The 18,056-nt window shown below is 37.5% G+C and overlaps 2 protein-coding genes across 2 annotated transcripts; both read right to left on the bottom strand.

The window, feature by feature from the left end:
• Positions 1-394: 394 nt before the first annotated feature.
• On the bottom strand, positions 395-2,269 carry LOC125666766 (uncharacterized). The gene is made up of 2 exons (XM_048900048.2): positions 2,065-2,269; positions 395-1,448 (listed from the first exon to the last, which is right to left on the bottom strand). The coding sequence occupies exon 2, from the start codon at positions 1,313-1,315 to the stop codon at positions 431-433; it is 885 nt and encodes a 294-aa protein (XP_048756005.2). The 5' UTR covers positions 1,316-1,448; positions 2,065-2,269; the 3' UTR covers positions 395-430.
• Positions 2,270-9,058: 6,789 nt separating this feature from the next.
• Positions 9,059-17,905, bottom strand: LOC125666772 (uncharacterized). The gene is made up of 5 exons (XM_048900056.2): positions 17,583-17,905; positions 16,458-16,566; positions 14,845-14,964; positions 11,302-11,380; positions 9,059-9,481 (listed from the first exon to the last, which is right to left on the bottom strand). Exons 1-5 carry the CDS (start codon positions 17,675-17,677, stop codon positions 9,390-9,392), a joined length of 495 nt encoding a protein of 164 aa, XP_048756013.2. The 5' UTR covers positions 17,678-17,905; the 3' UTR covers positions 9,059-9,389.
• Between the last annotated feature and the right edge of the window lie 151 nt (positions 17,906-18,056).

Consider the following 18,056-nt stretch of genomic DNA (forward strand, 5'->3'; position numbering starts at 1 on the left):
CAGATTATTTTAGGTTATCTGATAAAAATGTCTAAATATATTATTAGCTCCTATTCAAATTTGTTAATCTTTTTTCATTAATCTTTAAATTATTCGATCTCTCTCATTCTACCATAGTATCTCTAACTGAACCCTTGCTTTCAGAGCAATATTATATCATTTTATCGATATCTCTTGCGTAATTGAACATTACATGGTGCCCTCTAAATCAGTAGAAGAGAGTACAACATTAACTACCGATAGCAGTACTCATTATCAGTTATGACGCCGCGCTCTAATTCATCGAAAGATGACAATTTCCATACAATCGATAAAACGGCGCGGTTTATTTTCAATAAGGTATCGAAATAGAGGACGAAATTAATGATCCTAAGTAGTAACTAAAAACAATACATTCAGATGCACAGTATATTTTTAATGCTGCTTTAAGTTATTTATTAGCGTAGTATTCAATGACGTGAACTTGACCATTCATTTCTCCTAACCACAACTGTCCTTCGTTATCCAAAGCGAGGGCACTCGGACAGGTCACTCCATTCTCTTGCGAAATCAGAAACCGAAGAAACTGTCCGTGTCTGTTCAACATATGAACGGCGTTGTTGTCACAGTCACAGATCAAGATATTGTCATACTTATCACACACCAAATCTGTCGGAGCGAAACTTTCACAATGGACCCCTTTTTTAATCTTACCGTTGTATTTAAAGCGGTACCGTCCGTAAACGTCAACAGACGTGACACATTTCGTGGCCCAGTCTAAGACTATGACGTCACCATGGCTGTTGACAGCAATTTTATCGGGATCGGAATACAAAGGAACATTGGCGCGATCTCGTTGTAACTCTCGTACAACCTCACCAGCGGAAGTCATTTTCACAACTTTTGCGGTAGTTTCACTGCGTATACTAACATAGATGTCGTTTTCATCAGAAATGTGCAGACCTCGGGTTGCAAATGGGTGAACGTTTGCAAAATCAATGACATCTGTAGACTGAACGTCAAGAAATTTGATAGCATGTCCGGTATCCGGAGCCACAAGCAGATTTCCATTCCTCGTCACTTTCATATCATCAACATAAAAATCGGTTGATATTCGTTTCCTTTCCCGTCCATCTATTTGATAGTGGACAACTGTGGCATCACTATTACAAGCGATCCATGCGACGTTCTCTGACGTCGGACAAATGGCCGAAATCACACTACTCAACTTGTGCTCGAAAGTTGAAATATGGCGGACAACGATCGGCGGAAGATGGCTAGATTCCTCTTCATCGAAATTAAAATGTAAATCCGACAGGTCAATTCTAGACCTCATTTCTTTCTTTCTTTCAAAACCTTTTCATTTGAAACTTTTTCCTCATTTTGATATCTAGCTGACGTTAAGTCTCCCTGATGACATTGTGAAGGATTGTCCCTCTATCTGCAGATAACGAATGATGCCCCTAGCCCTGAAATCCGATAACAATGCTTTAAAACACTTGAAAACGATGATTTGAGGGCGGAGACCGATCGAAAAGCGATCATATAACGATAAACGGATCAGAATGATTTGTAGTTCGTAAACATCTACAGTGTTGCATGCAAGATCTGCAGACGAATGTGGATTTCAAGTAGGAATTAACAAATTATACACCTCAAAAATCGAAATGATTTACCTCCAAGAAGTTCCTGAGGTCATGTATATAATACAACTTTTGGCAATGACTGAATATTGATAAAGTTAAGATGCGTATAAAGTAAATTTTCTAGTAATCGAATTACTTTCATCAGTGTACATGGCTGACGTTCCTTACCCCCTCCCTCCCCCTTTAACCAAACAAACATTTGATTGGATTTCGCCATCATTATTTTCTAATTTAAAATGCATTTTATTCAATCCGCGCGATCAATCATTTCGTTCCTCACAAAAGTATAGACACATTTCTCTATGGATGCATACAATGTATATATGGAGAATTATTCACTCATAACCAATGCATTGAAACATTTATACACCGGTACTCTTTCTTGGCAGCCAATACACAACGTGTTGAATAAAGAAATAATGAATACTGATTGACTTACCTTTACAAAACTGATACAGCTGTGTTACCTGTAGGACACTCTGTTTCCATCCTTTCATATTCGTATTTAATTAAATGCACACGCGTTCTAGGTGCATACATGTACCCACTCGACGTTTCGGGGTCACTTTAAAAAGCGCGGATAAACAAATAATTTGGAGGTGTGCGTATACTAATTTAATATTTGCTGTAATACGCTTGGGCTAAAGTAAACGGCTGTCGCATAATAAATATAAAAAAAAAGAAGGCTAATAAAAATTTTAAATCCCCGCCATGACTTTAACTTACAAAGTATGAAACGGAGAAATGATTAATTGCCTCCTGGATGCATTCAGCAGGAAAATCGAAGACCATTTACTTATTAAATTCCGTCCACACGGAGGGTTAAATGACAATGCCAAACTTGTTACTTGTGTATCCCTATAAGATTACATCGACAGAGTTTGACAAAAGACCCATTAATTTGTTAAATTAAATGGATTCCTTCATTGAAGTATGATGGTCTAAAACACGTGTACACACTAATGTTTAAATGTCAAGCTATTTCCTACCCTGGAGTCAAGATAAGTTAACAGTACACATTGGAAGATCAATCATATACATATGTACCATGACACATACATAGTGATGTCCTGCTATATTAATAAAGTGCATCAAAACCTAAACCCATGGGCCACACCAACTGGCCCAATCCTTCCAATTCTATTCTCTTACAGAGAATATTATATACTACTCCAATATGCATATCATACCACAGGCACTTATATCGCTTGGGGCCTAATTACTATATATAAGAGTAATTAGGCCCCAAGCGATATAAGTGCCTGTGTATCATACGACAATTAGTCGATGTTCCCGGACTTCGGGGGGAGGTGGGGGGGGGGTGAGAAAATAAGGTATTACCACAAATACATGAACCCGTTTTCTATCGATCCAGATGGCAAGCAAGGCTTTTAGTATAAGCCATACATACAGTTAAGATTCTCTAGTTTTTCAGGCTTTAACACACATTCATTTAATCCTAGATCAGTCTGACTCTCCAATTTAAAAGAAGCTTGTCCGCTGTGTCGCACATTTACAAAGGTCAATGTGCATAATAGGCTAATCGGTCCCCATTGTGCAATCAAAATGGTTCTTTTTAAATATTAATACAGTGGAATGTACTTGATTGCATTGTTCTCTGGGTCTGTATTTTTATACAGTTATATATTTGCATGTTAAACATATTTGATAAATCGTTTCTGTTACAAAGCTTAGAAACATGTGCGTACTTCCTCTTTAAATCGATTCATAGAAGACTACGAGAGTGCCAAGTTTCAACCGAAACGACATTAATATTGCAATGCTGAACAGGAATACTTAGGATGTCCTTTCCCCTTGCACTATCAGCATATACCTAGAGATAATACCAGGCAAAATGTCACCAAAACGAGAAGGTTGATTGATTGATTGATTGTATAGTGTTTAACGTCCCACCCGAGAATGTTTCACTCATGTGGAGACGTTCAAAAAGAGGAGGCCATGACATCTAGATAGAAGGCAATGGCATTACAACACGTCATCATTAACAATGAAGCCAATGATATCACGGTACGTCATCAGCAACAGAAAGTTTCCCAGTTTACTTTCGGAAGGTCGGTGGTCTCTTCCCAGGTACATTGTATCTGGGTTCTCTCTTCTACCAATAAAAAACTGGGCGCCACAAGATACCTGAAAAATTGTTGAGTGTGGCGGAAAACATAAATGAAAGGTGAATATAACGAACAGTGATCAATCTCATAACTCCTATAAGCAATACAAAGTAGATAGTTGGGCAAACACGGACCCCTGGACACACCAGAGGTGGGATCAGGTGCCTAGGGGGAGTAAGCATAACCCTGTCGACCGGTCACACCCGCCGTGAGCCCCATATCCTGATCAATCAATCGATCAATCATTAACAGTGAAGCCAATGAAATTACGGTATACGTCATCATTAACAATGAAGCCAATGACATCACGATAAATCACCATTAACAATGACTGATTGATTGTATCTCATTAACAATGAAGCCAAAGGCATCAAGGTACGTCATCAATAACAATGAAGCCAATGACAACACGATACAACATTTGACATTTACAATGAAGCCAATGACATCACGACACGTCATCATTAACAATGAAGACAATGACATCACGACACGTCATCATTAACAATGAAGCCAATGACATAACGATACGTCATCATTAACATTGAAGCCAATGACATACAATGTAAAGATACGTCACCATTAACATTGAAGACAATGACATGACAGTACGATGAAGCCTCGAGGGGGGAGTTTGATGACGGTGCATGTCTTCGTCCGTTATGAATCACTGCCACAACTTTTGCAAGTCGTTGCTGCAACGTAAGCATTCGTCGTCCTGTGTGATTGAGTTACTGCGCTACATGTCGTAAACACTCGTCGTCCATTGTAAGACATAATATTATTAAGAGAAACCATTCACTGTCCGTTACGAACCACTGCCATGACGTAAGCATCCTGTTTGCAATCGCTTACCAGAGTTATCGTTCCTTACAATGACGTGTGAGTGTAGGGCATCTGCCGATACGTTTACTACGTTCTCAGGGAATATAAAGTACGGCGCACTAGAAGTGCTTAATTTACAGGGAGGATAGATTGTGTTAATGTCATATTCTGACAAATATAGAAGTGCTTAATTTACAGGGAGGATAGATTGTGTTAATGTCATATTCTGACAAATATAGAAGTGCTTAATTTACAGGGAGGATAGATTGTGTTAATGTCATATTCTGACAAATATAGAAGTGCTTAATTTACAGGGAGGATAGATTGTGTTAATGTCATATTCTGACAAATATAGAAGTGCTTAATTTACAGGGAGGATAGATTGTGTTAATGTCATATTCTGACAAATATAGAAGTGCTTAATTTACAGGGAGGATAGATTGTGTTAATGTCATATTCTGACAAATATAGAAGTGCTTAATTTACAGGGAGGATAGATTGTGTTAATGTCATATTCTGACAAATATAGAAGTGCTTAATTTACAGGGAGGATAGATTGTGTTAATGTCATATTCTGACAAATATAGAAGTGCTTAATTTACAGGGAGGATAGATTGTGTTAATGTCATATTCTGACAAATATAGAAGTGCTTAATTTACAGGGAGGATAGATTGTGTTAATGTCATATTCTGACAAATATAGAAGTGCTTAATTTACAGGGAGGATAGATTGTGTTAATGTCATATTCTGACAAATATAGAAGTGCTTAATTTACAGGGAGGATAGATTGTGTTAATGTCATATTCTGACAAATATAGAAGTGCTTAATTTACAGGGAGGATAGATTGTGTTAATGTCATATTCTGACAAATATAGAAGTGCTTAATTTACAGGGAGGATAGATTGTGTTAATGTCATATTCTGACAAATATAGAAGTGCTTAATTTACAGGGAGGATAGATTGTGTTAATGTCATATTCTGACAAATATAGAAGTGCTTAATTTACAGGGAGGATAGATTGTGTTAATGTCATATTCTGACAAATATAGAAGTGCTTAATTTACAGGGAGGATAGATTGTGTTAATGTCATATTCTGACAAATATAGAAGTGCTTAATTTACAGGGAGGATAGATTGTGTTAATGTCATATTCTGACAAATATAGAAGTGCTTAATTTACAGGGAGGATAGATTGTGTTAATGTCATATTCTGACAAATATAGAAGTGCTTAATTTACAGGGAGGATAGATTGTGTTAATGTCATATTCTGACAAATATAGAAGTGCTTAATTTACAGGGAGGATAGATTGTGTTAATGTCATATTCTGACAAATATAGAAGTGCTTAATTTACAGGGAGGATAGATTGTGTTAATGTCATATTCTGACAAATATAGAAGTGCTTAATTTACAGGGAGGATAGATTGTGTTAATGTCATATTCTGACAAATATAGAAGTGCTTAATTTACAGGGAGGATAGATTGTGTTAATGTCATATTCTGACAAATATAGAAGTGCTTAATTTACAGGGAGGATAGATTGTGTTAATGTCATATTCTGACAAATATAGAAGTGCTTAATTTACAGGGAGGATAGATTGTGTTAATGTCATATTCTGACAAATATAGAAGTGCTTAATTTACAGGGAGGATAGATTGTGTTAATGTCATATTCTGACAAATATTTGAGGGGAGGGGGATATTTGTTCACACATCTATCAATGTTTTGTTATGCCGGCAGTAATGTCAAAAACACGGGTTAACATATTCATCGCGGGTGCCTGCAGATGATTTAAAAGAACCCTATAAACTTTCAATATGCCAATAGATCTTTCCATGTGTCATATGTTGACACAATCCGTGTCGAGATTTTTGTACTTTTGTTGATTTAATGGGTTTTGTGGAGTAAATTGTTACCTTGTAAAAGGCGTAACAATAAGGTAACAATAATTTTGTATCCAAGAAGAAAGATAAGTTCGTTCTACTAATTAGTGGTAAATGCGCATATTGTTGGGAATCATTTTGGTGACCAGGATACTCAGAACCGAAGCAATGGATATGCCCAGTATTGTCCACATTAACCTGCGCGTGAATCGCATGATAATGTCGATGGCATGCAAAATACATTTCTTGAGGTTCACTTTGAGGTCTATAAATCGTCATCGAGGTTCCATCGATGACCCCTTATGCATAGCACAGCTAGTTCCTTGCCATCGGTTTATTATCATCGTCTTTCCATCCATGTACAGTTGACCATGCTGTGTGTGAAATATAATCAAAAGCACTTTGGGGTTTTCCTTCACAGTCGTGACAGTGATATTAAGGTATTCCATGTATAATGAAAGGATAATGAACAATTTTGAAGGATTTAGATCAACATAAAACTTATTGTTAAATAATAATGGAAGTGAAGCAGATGAAATTCACATGACTGGTAAATGATTAGAAGCTGACCTTTTTGCACTTAAGATTTTTTGGAAGAATTGTCTGCCCTTTGTAGAAATAAGAAAACTCTAATTTTCTAAAAATGTGTGAGGTCAATGATTAATTTTATTTCATATTTTCATAAAAAGAAAGTGTATGTAACTTTCTACCAAGAGATTAGTATGAATATATAATTTGTTTTTAAAATATTGTAATAAAAGATGCTTTTCCCATATACTTCAATGTTAAATTCTGGGTGATATATATCAAGCAGTAAACAAAATTTAGAAAATTTCTACCGTGGGTTATTTTTATTTGATGAACCCTTCAAAATGATACCATGATTACAAATATTCCACCATCCATTTATTAGATATGAAATATGGTCATTATACACTGAATACCTTAAACATTGAGGATAACACGTGATGTGTGAGATAACATCCGAATAAAAGCGTTCGTTTCGTAATGAAGTGTAGGATTTGTTCTTTACAAAGCGAGTATACCACGGACATTGTCTGAAAATGACTGGATATTTTCTAGTTATTTCATATTATATTGCACCCAATGTAGGGTCATGATGATAATAATGAGGTCACCATAAGACATGTGGGCCTGTTGTTTCAATACATGTACATGTAGTAATTTGTAAAGGAATAGTGAATTTTAATCGATGAAGAATCAACCATGCCCCCATTCCACACGATTTAGAAGTTTGATTTTTTAGTGTCTGATGCTTTCATCGTTTTTATTTCCAAGCATCTGGGGTTCCTTTTCTTTTTTTCCCCACATTACTTCCAAAAATTAGATGTATTAAGTGTATCATAAAGCAGACAGAAATGAAAATCAAATAGTTGTAACACCCCCATCACTTTTGATGAGATGTATCCCTGTGAGCTCGAAATAAAGGACACCACAGAGTCGTCCACTTCTGCTTCATACTTGGATATTTTATTGAAAGTAGACATTAACGGCAAACTAACAATTCAACTGTATGACAAACGGGATGATTTCAGCTTCTCCATCGTCTACTTCCCACATTTATGTAGCAATATTCCATTATCACCTGCATATGGTGTTTATATATCTCAACTGATTCGATATGCAAGAGCTTGTTCTGGGTATGGTCAGTTTTTAAATCGAGGTAAGCTACTGACAAACAAGTTGATGGTACAGGGATTTCAACAGTCTCGATTGAAGTCAGCATTTCGCAAATTCTATGGTCGTTATAACGATCTAGTTCGTCAATACAACCTCGCATTGGGTCAAATGCTGTCTGACGTGTTTCATACCGATTGTTAAGCCGTTTCTTGGCACACTGATTTTGACTGCGGATAACTCCGTTTACCTGATCAGGATATGGGGCTCACGGCGGGTGTGACCGGTCAACAGGGGATGCTTACTCCTCCTAGGCACCTGATCCCACCTCTGGTGTGTCCAGGGGTCCGTGTTTGCCCAACTATCTAATTTGTATTGCTTGTAGGAGTTATGAGATTGATCACTGTTCGTTATCTTCACCTTGCATGTATAAATTTGAGAAAATGTTGTTTTTATTCTAGATTGAAAGCCTTTGTAACAGTGATCCATAGCAACACATTTTTAAAATTATCTAACGCTACTTTTACAAGTTTATCCACGAAGGTCGCATATGACGTCATCGTACCACGTGACTACCCAACTTAATTAACTAGGCTTTTTGAAATCGGGGCTTAGATTTAAGTCCGTATTGTGGCTAATTATCGCAATGTTTCGGCGAACGAACTATTACAATTAATTTCTATAAGCATAAGGAAGACAAAATGCATATAATTTTGTATACTTTGAAAACACGAGATGTGTCCTTTAAAAAACAGGGAATTGTTCAATATATGCACAGCAAATCAGAAATTCCTCCTCGACAACTGGGCATATCCATAAACGTAACATTGAACCCTATGCATCTGATAATAAAATATCCATCTTCACGTATGCAATAATAAATGCACCGTCATGTTTCTACCAATATATGCTACTCAACCTTTTTGCAAGCGGAATGATGATAGTAACCCCAGAAAATGTTGTAATACGTTTAATATTTCAACAACAAACAAAATAGATGAATTCCTGAGTAGAAATTCGTGTACATGATTGACATTTGAAGAATAACACACGATCATATATTGCATATGGGGAAAAAAGGCTTACAAAAATATATATGTATTAGTCTGTATTAATAAAATAACAAAGGAAACACGTTTCAGTGTGAGTTAATTTTAAAAATGCAATCTGGTTGGTTAGTACATAATAGCTTTGCTTTTCTCTGATCCTCACAAAATAAATATGAATATGATGGAAAGATCTTGATGCACCATTGACAGGAAATGTTGGAGTAATTGTTTGGACAGTTAGTAGACAGTACAGTTGGCTGAGGAATACTGTGTACAGACACTGTCGCTGGTTTTCTCCACGTAACCACTGGCTTTGTCCAACCCTGACCCTGTAACAAAAAGAATCATCAATTTCTTGTTGCAAAGTGTATAATACCACTGACGTATTTCAAACCGGGCCAACATAAAAGCTGGGCGGTGATCAAGTTCTCAGATAGTAAAACAGCATGTGGTCACCTAATCTAAATGTCCTACAACTTGACATACATGTAATGGGCTTGAATTGCAGATACATGTAGTGGCAACCAAATATCAAGAGATAAAAAATTAAACAAAACATTTCATATTTGATGGCAGTTGGTGATTGGCTGCAAGGTCTTTGGTCTGGGATCAAAGTGAAATATTGGTGCTTTCTTGACAGTAGAGGTTTAACAAGAGGCCCATGGGTGACATCACTCACCCAAGTCACCTTGGACCTGAAGTTATTCATTGTTGTGATTTTAAGAAAAAAGGTTTCTTTTTTTTTCAATTTTTATTCCCATGAAAAACTTTGACCATATTATGTGGTTCCAACCTGGCCCCCAAAGGATCACAATATACCCGAACTTGAATTTACATAAAATGGGGATACCCCAACACCAGTATGACTAACATGTCCTTGCTGTTCTGGAGGTTAAGGTCACAAGATCACAGATCATGTATGAAGTATCGTGTTACCATACAGAATCCTATACAAACAAGAGGTACTGTGATCAATGCTCACTAAGAAAACCCCCCACTTACCCCAATCTCCAAAAGGGTGTTGTTAATAGGTATAAATTACCTCTTTCCTGAGTATAGAAAAAGGGCATGACAAAACCTTGGGTAGTCTCTTCCCTAGGAGTGTGCTTGACCTTTGACCTTTTGACCCCAAAGTTGATAGGGAAAATCTTTGTCCCATGGGTAGTCCATATGTATGATATGGTGACTGTATGTGGAAAGGATAACGCTTTAGAGCCTGGAAACCATATTGCTACTTTAATGTCCAGTGCACTTGATCTTTGACCTTTCGACCCCAAATTAGATAGGGAACATCTTCATTCCATGGGTAGTCCATGTGTATGATGTGGTGAGTGTAGGTGGAAAGGATAACACTTTAGAGCCCAGAAACCATTGGGTCTACAGACTGATGGACGGACAATCTGATTCCAGTATTCCCCCCCCCCCCCCGCAACTTTGTTGCGGGGGGGGGGGGGGGGGTATAATGATGAATGCCCTAACTTGAATAGTTTAGAAGATATTGAATAGGATAGGCTTTCTTAAAAGTAGGTAAATCTCCTAGGTCAAAGTCGCAAGGTTAAACTTATAAACTTTGGTCAAAATTAGGTCTCGTCACAAGGAATGTACATTTGAAATATGAGAGCCACATCACTCACCATTCATAAGTTATGAACAAGGTTAAAGTTTTGGATGCACAGACGGACAGATAGGACAAAACGATGTGCCCTTGGCTAAAATCACTGGGGCCTTCCCCTCAGGTGAGCTAAAAAAATACCTAATCATTAATCAAAAAGTTGAAATGTTAAGTTCTGCCAATAAGCCCATGTTAGACAGTTGAGATTGTCTGTGTTGGTTGTATATTGTTTAACGTTCCGCTCTCGAATTTTTCATTCATACAGAGATGCCCTTAATGCCAGTGAAGGGCTGCAAAATTTAGGCCTATGCTCAGCGCTTACAGCCTTTGATCAGAGAGGGATCTTTATTGTGCCACACCTGCTGTGACACGGGACCTTGGTTTTTGCAGTCTCATCTGAAGGACAGCCCCATTTAGTCGCCTTTTACGACAAGCAAGGGGTACTGAGGACCTATTCGAACCCGGATTTCCACGGGCATGGCTGCTTTGGTTTGACAGAAGTACATGTTCCACGATCGTCAGTTGTTCTAGACTTACCTGTGATTAAGTTGTGAAGATTGCAGTAGTTTGTGCCATAGTCCAGCACAGCATACCACGTCTCAGAAGTAGAAAATCCCTGCAATAACAGAACAGTACAATCAGTAACAAGTGGCTCATGGGTCACATCACTCACATGAGTTACCTTTGCCCTGCTGTTGTTCAGCTATTGTGATTTAAAAAAAGATTTTTTGCAATCTTTATTCCCATGAAAAATTTTGACCCCGCATTGTGGTCTCAACCTACATGTAGCCCCATGATATAACCATGATACAATGTGACAAGATAAGAAATCCTGGTATGAAATGTAAGGTTTTGCTATAAGGAATCTATATATGAAAGCCCTATCTTTTAACAAGAGGCCCATGGGCCACATCGCTCACCTGAGTCACCTTGGCCCATATCTGAAGACTTTCCATATATATTTGCATGTAAAACCTTAGTCCCTATTATGGCCCAAACTACCCTTTGCAAACTTGAATCTACACTATGTCAGAAAGCTTTCATGTAAATGTCAACTTCTTTGGCCCAATGGTTCTTGAGAAGAAGATTTTTAAAGCTTTTTCCTATATTTGTATGTAAAACTTTGACCCCCCCCCCACTTGTGGCCCCATCCTACCCCCCGGGGGCCATGATTTGAACAAACTTGAATCTGCACTATGTCAGAAAGTTTTCTTGCAAATATCAGCTTTTCTGACTCAGTGGTTATTGAGAAAAAGATTTTAACTATATATTTGTATGTAAAACTTTGACCCCCCTTGTGGCCCCATCCTACCCCGGGGGGCCATGATTTGAACAAACTTGAATCTGCACTATGTCAGAAAGTTTTCATGTATAAATCAGCTTTTCTGGCTCAGTAGTTCTTGAGAAGAAGATTTTTCCTATATATTTGTATGTAAAACTTTGATCCCCTATTGTGGCCCCATCCAACTCCCGTAGCCCATGATTTGAACAAACTTGAATCTGCATTATGTCAGAAAGCTGTCATGTAAATCTCAGCTTTTCTGGCTTAGTGGTTCTTGAGAAGAAGATTTTTAAAAATTTTCCCTATATATTTGTATGTAAAACTTTGACCCCCCCCCCCCCCCTTGTGGCCCCATCCTACCCCCGGGGGCCATGATTTGAACAAACTTGAATCTGCACTATTTCAGAAAGTTTTCATGTAAAAATCAGCTTTTCTGGCTCAGTGGTTCTTGAGAAAAAGATTTTAACTATATATTTGTATGTAAAACTTTGATCCCCCCTGTGGCCCCGGGCATCCAACCCCCGGAGCCCATGATTTGAACAAACTTGAATCTGCTATATGTCAGGAAGCTTTCATGTAAATCTCAGCTTTTCTGGCTTAGTGGTTATTGAGAAAAAGATTTTAACTATATATTTGTATGTAAAACTTTGACCCCCCTTGTGGCCCCATCCTACCCCGGGGGGGGGGGGGGGGGGGGGGGGGGGGGGGGGGGGGGCATGATTTGAACAAACTTGAATCTGCACTATGTCAGAAAGTTTTCATGTAAAAATCAGATTTTCTGACTCAGTGGTTCTTGAGAAGAAGATTTTTAAAGATTTTTCCTATATATTTGTATGTAAAACTTTGATCCCCTATTGTGGCCCCATCCAACTCCCGTAGCCCATGATTTGAACAAACTTGAATCTGCATTATGTCAGAAAGCTGTCATGTAAATCTCAGCTTTTCTGGCTTAGTGGTTCTTGAGAAGAAGATTTTTAAAATTTTTCCCTATATATTTGTATGTAAAACTTTGACCCCCCCCCCCCCTTGTGGCCCCATCCTACCCCCGGGGGCCATGATTTGAACAAACTTGAATCTGCACTATTTCAGAAAGTTTTCATGTAAAAATCAGCTTTTCTGGCTCAGTGGTTCTTGAGAAAAAGATTTTAACTATATATTTGTATGTAAAACTTTGATCCCCCCTGTGGCCCCGGGCATCCAACCCCCGGAGCCCATGATTTGAACAAACTTGAATCTGCTATATGTCAGGAAGCTTTCATGTAAATCTCAGCTTTTCTGGCTTAGTGGTTATTGAGAAAAAGATTTTAACTATATATTTGTATGTAAAACTTTGACCCCCCTTGTGGCCCTATCCTACCCCGGGGGCCATGATTTGAACAAACTTGAATCTGCACTATGTCAGAAAGTTTTCATGTAAAAATCAGATTTTCTGACTCAGTGGTTCTTGAGAAGAAGATTTTTAAAGATTTTTCCTATATATTGTATGTAAAACTTTGATGCCCTATTGTGGCCCCATCCAACCCCAGGGGCCCATGATTTGAACAAACTTGAATCTGTATTATGTCAGGAAGCTTTCATGTAAATCTCAGCTTTTCTGGCTTAGTGGTTCTTGAGAAGAAGATTTTTAAAATTTTTCCCTATATATTTGTATGTAAAACTTTGATCCCCCCTTGTGGCCCCATCCTACCACCGGGGGCCATGATTTGAACAAACTTGAATCTGCAATATGTCAGGAAGATTTCAGGTTAATTTAAGCTCTTCTGGCCCAGTGGTTCTTGAGAAGAAGATTTTTAAATGACCCCACCCTATTTTTGCATTTTTGTGATTATCTCCCCTTTGAAAGGGACATGGCCCTTCATTTGAACAAACTTGAAAGCCCTTCACCCAAGGATGCTTTTGGCCATGTTTGGTTGAAATTGGCCCAGTGGTTCTGGAGAAGAAGTAGAAAATGTGAAAAGTTTAACAGACAGATGGACAGACGACGGACAAAAAGCGATCAGAAAAGCTCACTTGAACCTTCGGTTCAGGTGAGCTAAAAACAGTTCAGAGGATTATATTGCCTAGTTTAACTTTTGAATTATGTGGAGAGAATGATCTAATTATAGTATCACTTGTTAACCAGTGATGATTCACTGCTTTAATAATGACAGACTTTTTCATTCACTAGATATATGTGCCTAAGTCTTGCTACATTTCATTATTCCATTCCCAAATTATGGTGCAGCTTTTTCAGATTTACCATAATCTTTTGGCATTTTTAACATCAAGAAGAAAGGATTGATTTTAATTAATAAATTAATATTAAGCTTGGTGCCAAATTGAATATAAAATGGCATGTAAATGTTGCATTTGTTGCACACAAAATGTACATCATGAAAACAAAATGGATATACATGTACATGTTGCACACAAAATGGATACAGTGCATATGCTGCACACAAAATGAATATATAATATGTACATGATACACACAAATTGGAAATACCATTGTACATGTACATAATGCAAACAAAAGGATATTTAATTGTACATAATGCACACATAATAAAAAAACATGTACATGTTGCACAAAAAATGATACACATACACACATTGCACGACCTCACAGTGGACAATTTTATATATTACTTTCCTTGATGCATGTACGGAAAGCCAAGAGGTCATCTGACTTGAATAAACAATTACTACAAATCTGTTTAGTTTGACATTGTTCTGTTCACCTTAAATGAATCTTGAAATCAATACAGATACCATAATTTCACCTTTATTAGACTGATCTGATAAAACACTCCACATACCTGAACATTGCACCCTGCACTTGAGCTAACAGGGGTAAAGGTGAAGGTCAGATCATCAACATAGTGTTTGACAGGAGTCTCGTGTTTTGCCTTCAACTGATTGCTGGCTTCGCTCACAAACTGTTTAATTCAAAGCAATATTTCAGCACCTGAACTTTAATTAAGGAGCAATACTACATCTTCATAATGGTGGTCTTCCTGTTTAAAAATGAATGAAAATAGATATATCAGCAATATTTGTCTATTTCGTATAGAATTTATTGTGTACCAGAATGAGTAGCTCAGATGATTAAGTGTCGGCTGCTGATCACAGGCTCCATTCCAGCAAGGGTTTAAAAAAAATTCCAGATTATTTTCAACTAAAATTGCATTTTTTGACCATCTAAAGTAGAAAGTTTTCGATTTCAAAATATTGTTGTACAGTCATCCTCCACTTTTCATCCATATCAAATTTCTCTGGAGTAGCATACCTTCTTAAAAGCAGCATCACTTTATCAAGGATCAACACACGAGATATATCATGGCAATTTTAAAATTCAGTTAACAATTAATGAGGAATGATACACCATAGAAATCTGATATGGTTGGAAGGTGAAGGAAATGTACAATAATATTTTGAAATTGAAAATTTTAAAATTTACTTTATTTAGTTTTTAAAAAATGCAGTTTTAGTAGAAATTAATCAGAAAAATTCAAACCACTGGTAGACTCAAACCCACAATCTACAGATCAGCCGTCGACAAGTTAACCTACTAAGCTATCCAGCTAGACATGTAACCTACTAAGCTATCCAGCTACACATGTAACCTACTAAGCTATCCAGCTAGACATGTAACCTACTGAGCTATCCAGCTAGACATGTAACCTACTAAGCTATCCAGCTAGACATGTAACCTACTAAGCCATCCAGCTAGACATGTAACCTACTAAGCTATCCAGCTAGACGATTGCATGGATTTAAAACCATTGTATACAGCTTGTCAAGTAATTCCCGATATTCATATTTTCATTCATGTTTCAAAAGGAATTCAGCCATTATGAAGATGTGTTGTTCCTCCTTTAAATTTACTGAATAGATCATAAATTCTTGAGAAGGGAATAAACATATTAATAAGTATGGGAAAAAGATGTTCAATTGTTATCCTCATACATCCTCATCTTTGTTTCGTACTTCTTGGTGAATTACTAACTTGAACATGTTGAATTTTCATGTCATACACATACTTAGTAGATTTAGTTATCACACAATTACACAATATGTAGTTGTATTAGGTAATAGTGTACTTAGAATTTTTAGAATCTACATGGTGGCTATAAGGTCAAGACTTCACAGATAATAACTATTATGATAAGATGTTGAAACAAATAAGAAATGTTGGCTTAATGAATGACAATATACATATTGTTTACTAAGGAGGGTTAATTGGTCCTCTCCCTTCCGCTATGCCCTGTCTCCCAATGCCCTCTTCTCTCACCCAGCCCTCCCCCCCCCCCCCTTTTACCCTGTCAGTCTCCACATATCAAATGTTTCATTTAAAAGATAATTTCACTTTGTGATACATACCTTATAGAGACATTTCTCACCTCCCTTGGCACAGTTATCTGATACATACCTTGTAGAGACATTTCTCGCCTCCCTTGGCACAGTTATCTGCGGTTGCCCATGTGTTGATCTGTCCCTTAATTTTGGAGCTCACTGTGTCGCAGGAAACACTAAAACTCCTGAATAATGAACAGAACATGCATGTACCAGTGATTGATTGATTGCATATTGTTCAACATCCCTTTCAAGAATCTTTCACTCATATGGAGATGTCACCAATACCGGTGAAAGGGCTGCAAAATTTAGGCCTATGCTCAGCACTTATCGCCTTTGAGCAGGGAGGGATCTTTATCGTGCCACACCTGCTGTGACACGTGGCCTTGGTTTTTGTGGTTTCATTAGAAGGACTGCCCCATTCAGTCACTTCTTACGACAAGCAAAGGGTACTGAGGACCTATTCTAACCCAGGTCCCGGGGAGGGGGGGGGAGGGGGGGGAGTGGGTGTGTGTGTGTGTATGTACTGAGGACCTATTCTAACCTAGATACTTATCATGTCAATATGGTTATAGCGGCAAATTACTGAGTACTGCATCATATCCATTGTGATACATGTAAATGGTTGTGTACAACAATTAGTATATATAGAGTTAAGAAATGCAAAATCCTACACAATGCTGTATCCAGGATGCATTGTCTTTAAGGTGTATGTGTACCAAGTTTGACTATCCTACCCCCAATTCTGTTATCAAATGCTTACCATATGTCGGTCCTCAAGAATTTCCTATAAATGTCCATGTACATTATAAACTGCTACATATAATCTTTCGAGACTAGCACAATCTAATTAAAATTAGATCCTATGATCCGCTCATTTACTATCGCTAGTGTAGCGATAGTAGATGAGCAGATCATAGGATCTAATTTTAATTAGATAGGAGATTAGCACAGAACATTTTTTAAAAAATAATACATAGAAATGTTTACGCTGTATTGTTGGCTATTTCTCAGACATGCATGTGATTTACTCGGAGAAGATTGGAGGAGAGGGTATCTGAACACTAGGCCTAATTCTAAGTTTATTCTCTCAATAATTACCTAAGGCTGCGGCATAGAAGTTACAAATTCAATAAGCAATCTCTTCTTTTTTTCTGGCTTGCATAGCTGTGAAATAACTAGGATACAAAATTATACCAACCAGTCTATTTTACAAGAGGCGTGGATAGGGCCCGACAAGGCCAGTCCCAGCAGTTGTCCAAGTACTACCAATACTACAATACTACACAGTCCCATTGTACAAGACTACGGTGTCCAACTAGGACAACAGGCAGAGGTTCTACAACTTAATATACAATCTTATCTCAATATTTGGTGTCAACCCGACACGAGATAAGAACTGTCGATTAACAAATGTAAAGAGAGATAGAAATCATTTCCGAAATGTATTTGTCACGAGATTCTACTTTCACTTTAGTATATTCGTCAACATCTGTGAAAAAGGCAGAGACACCCCGAATAATCATGTGACTGTCATGAGGTAGCCAGAGGCCCATTGAGGGTCTAAATGGTTGTTACAGCTGACAAATAGAAAATTTGTTCCAGAAATCTTATATTGATTTCTTTTATTATACTTCACTATACAATAAAAGCTGATAAGAAAATAAATATAAGT

Source organism: Ostrea edulis, chromosome 10, assembly GCF_947568905.1.
Source record: "Ostrea edulis chromosome 10, xbOstEdul1.1, whole genome shotgun sequence".
NCBI lineage: Eukaryota > Metazoa > Mollusca > Bivalvia > Ostreida > Ostreidae > Ostrea > Ostrea edulis.